This window comes from Aphanomyces astaci, assembly GCF_000520075.1.
Source record: "Aphanomyces astaci strain APO3 unplaced genomic scaffold supercont1.15, whole genome shotgun sequence".
In the NCBI taxonomy this organism is placed as follows: Eukaryota; Oomycota; class Saprolegniomycetes; order Saprolegniales; family Verrucalvaceae; genus Aphanomyces; species Aphanomyces astaci.
The window spans coordinates 317,148-320,614 of NW_009798278.1; the positions used below are offsets into that span (position 1 = coordinate 317,148).

General features: G+C 48.5%; 1 protein-coding gene across 1 annotated transcript; it reads left to right on the forward strand.

Annotated features, from left to right (window-relative positions):
• Positions 1–1,793: 1,793 nt before the first annotated feature.
• On the forward strand, positions 1,794–2,057 carry H257_07313 (hypothetical protein; the record flags this gene model as incomplete). Its single annotated transcript, XM_009832788.1, has 2 exons — positions 1,794–1,939; positions 2,009–2,057. 2 exons carry the CDS (start codon positions 1,794–1,796, stop codon positions 2,055–2,057), a joined length of 195 nt encoding a protein of 64 aa, XP_009831090.1.
• Between the last annotated feature and the right edge of the window lie 1,410 nt (positions 2,058–3,467).

The following is a 3,467-nucleotide window of genomic DNA, read 5'->3' on the forward strand; positions in this document are numbered from 1 at the left end:
AACCGATCAAAATCTCTGTAATAGTATAAGATATTGATATATATAGAGGTTTTTTGCTCGCGAGAAGGTGTAATTCGAAACTTGACAGTACGCCAACGCCACCGTCACCGATACCAGCCACCATCACCGATATCGGTAGGTTCAAGGAAACTACGCCATAGCGCATTCCCATCGGGATCAATCACGTGCGCACATGTACCCCGAATGCAACCGTACTAGAACTTGATTGTTCTTACCTCCCGTCTGCTCATCGCGACTGTGTTATCCTCGGACTTGCTTACTTAACTGTAACCTTATTTACCGGTAGACTTGAGTACATGTAACATGTTTCTTCATGAGAGCACCCGAGACTATAGACGAATAGATAGTGGTAAACTGTGTCGGCGATCACGCCGTTGTGTCGCCGCGACTTTCAGTTCGTGCTGTTGTGTCGCCGCGACTTTCAGTTCGTGCTGTTTTGCGTCAAAGGGTCAACCACCCCAAAACGGCAAATTTCGCCGGAATTCACAATAATTGGTGATCAATAAAGTGGAGTAGGCCCCACATTGCACGACTCATAGTCAAATCAAGTTTAAATTCAAAACAACTCATTTCAGCTAGGGGTTAAGTTCATTTCAGTGGTTATCACTAGCTATCCACTGGTGATGCAACTTATCCCCGGGAATAGCATTGTATGTAAACGCAAGGGGTCCAGGGGTTCCGCGGTTACAAGGGCTCAAGTGATTACGGAACAACAAGACTACTGTTAGAGGGAATTGTTCCGGAATATTCTTCCTCTTGTCAAGAAAAGCGGCAGGTACCCGGACGAAGCCTGTGTCAAGAGGGACGATGCAGGGGGTAGCACTGAGGAGGAACGACGACGAAGAACACTTGTGTGGTCGAGGACAAAACCAAAAGTGAACTGCTTAGCTGACCTATGATTGGGCAGAAATAGTCCGGCTTCTACAGAGAAAGAACACCGGTTAATTTCGGATGACCGGTTATTATCCGTAAGTGACCGAACCTCGGCGAAAAAGGCCAAAGCAAGAACGGTCAAAGTGCCCCTTCTTGACAACCACCCCACTGGGCAACGGACTGCTGAAGGCCTTCGAGACGAAGTTCTCAAAGAGAGGCAATGCCAAAAAGGGCTTATCGAAATATTCGCGGAGGCCAAAAAATGCTAAAGGCATGTCACTACAAAAGCCACCCTGAGAACAGAGGCGAAGTAGGTAGGACAGGAACACACACAAAAATAGTGTTGGGCACATAAGTGCTTGGTTACTCATAGAGTAAGGCAAACGCCTAAGGTAATGCATAAATGCAAGGAGTTTACAATCCTGCCACATAAATTTTGCTGAAAACCACAGAACAGACGCCACCTGTCAACACATGTGTTGAGGTAGAATCTCGAGTGATGTGACTGCACATCAAGGTAGGGCATTTCTCAGGATCGTCCATCCCTGTCCGATATTTCTCAAGATCGTCCATCGAGAAATATTATGATTCCAAAGGAGGGAAAGCAATTCTATTGGTCAAAAGTAAATCGAGTCAAACAGTAAAACCACTCGAACTCATTTCACGTTTTGCGGCCGACCACAGACTTTTGGGCAGGCGACAGTTGCGCACAGCCGACCTGGTCCGACGATGCGACACCGGACACATGAGGTAGCGATTGCCATTCACTCTACCTGTATGCCAGGCTCATCCTCTTGCCGTAGCAGCACATCAAGCCGTCAATGCCCGCGCCGCGGCGACCTTGCGCATGAACCCGGACACACGCGCACGGCCATCGCGGCGCAGACATTGACCGGACCATGGGTCTCGCTCGCCTCCTGGCAGACCGTGCGCGCATGGTCACCACTCGACCGGACCTGTCCTTTGTGTTGGACGGCAACAAAGGCTGGTACGCTCTGTGGCCCAAGAAGGCCCTCGACAAGTTCCGTCACATCGGTTGCCCCCGGTAAGCAGCCATGAAGAAGAGGTATGTGTGCGTTTGTGATGACAACTCAAAGACTATTCCATTTGCTAGAACCTGCACCAAGTCCCTGTGGAAAGCACAGTCCGACATTGTGGCGTAATGGAAGCGCGCCTGATTGCAGGAGGTCTGGGTTCGATTCCCAGCAATGCCATGGCTTTTGTTGTAGCTTTGGTATCTTTGTGAGATTTACTGTGAACCCATTCGCTTTCGTGTTTGGTGATTGCACTTGCTTCTTGGCGTGGTGTGATTATAAAGGGTGCATGAAGGTCGTGGTGGCGATTGAGTGACAGAGGCATCGAAGTGTTTTGGCATTTTACATGATAAGCAGACTCTCGAAATATATATTTGCATGATAATATTTCACGAGTATAGGAAGAGACTCTCAAAACAAATATTTTCTATATAATATTTCACGAGACTTATCTTTCAGCGATACGGTACGGGTTGTTTTGCATCATGTTACATGGACATCACCGGAGTACGGAACATTTGAACCATCATGGGTCCACCAAACGATGTACTTTTGGGGATATGTATTTGAGGTGACCATAGTGACAAAGATGGTGGACAAAGATGGTGACCCCCGTACCTCGATGTAGATCCTTCTCCCCCAAATCGAAACGTTTCACGTCCTAGGATCTCGTAGGATCTCCTGGGAACAAACAGAGTTGCAACCGCTTGTAAAAGCAGTTACGCTTCCTAAGCGTAATGACTCGCTGAGTACAGCGTACTTGCAAATTTCCGATCATCTGCAACAATCTCCGACACCAACATGCTTCTCAACCTCATGGAGCTCTACGGACATGCTGAACTGACGCTTGGGGTACAGATGCCCACAGCTCGCTTGATGACCAACTTCGTGAAAGACGTGTCTCTCAATGCATCGTGCTCCATTCGAGTTGGCGCTCGTGGTGGCAACATGAACGAGTACGTTTGCACAAGCTCCACCCCTTGTGATTGGCGTGTTGTTGCTCGCCGTAAACACCAACCCCATGGTGGCAGCTCTTTTTACTCTATCACCGAGCTGCTCCCGATGCACTCACACATTTGCACGTCAGTGGCTAAACCTACAGAGCGGCAGCTTGCTCTCCTCCCCACCGTTGTGAGTTGTGAGTATGGTGCGTTCCAATACAGCCATCTCTCGAACGGATCTCGTTTCTACTGTCCAAGACCTGGACGGGGTGAACATGGAGTCCAAAGTGGCCGGTGTGTACCGTGTGAAGGATTTGATTGTCAACGCTGACCTGTGCGACGTTGCTGCTTCAACTTCTACGTTGCCTTCAATTTTGCTGGTTTTCGAGCGTGCCAATCCCGGATCTCGGGTGAATTTTGAATTGGACACTTTCGGACGTTTCTACCGTGCCTATGTGTGCTGCAAAGTCAATACCAACGCCCACGAATTCAACTTGAAGCTTTTGGGTTCAGACGGTGCACACTTCAAGCACAAGGATTACAATGGTGTGTTGCTGAATTTGATTGGCCGAGATGGAAATGAGAAAAATGTACCTTT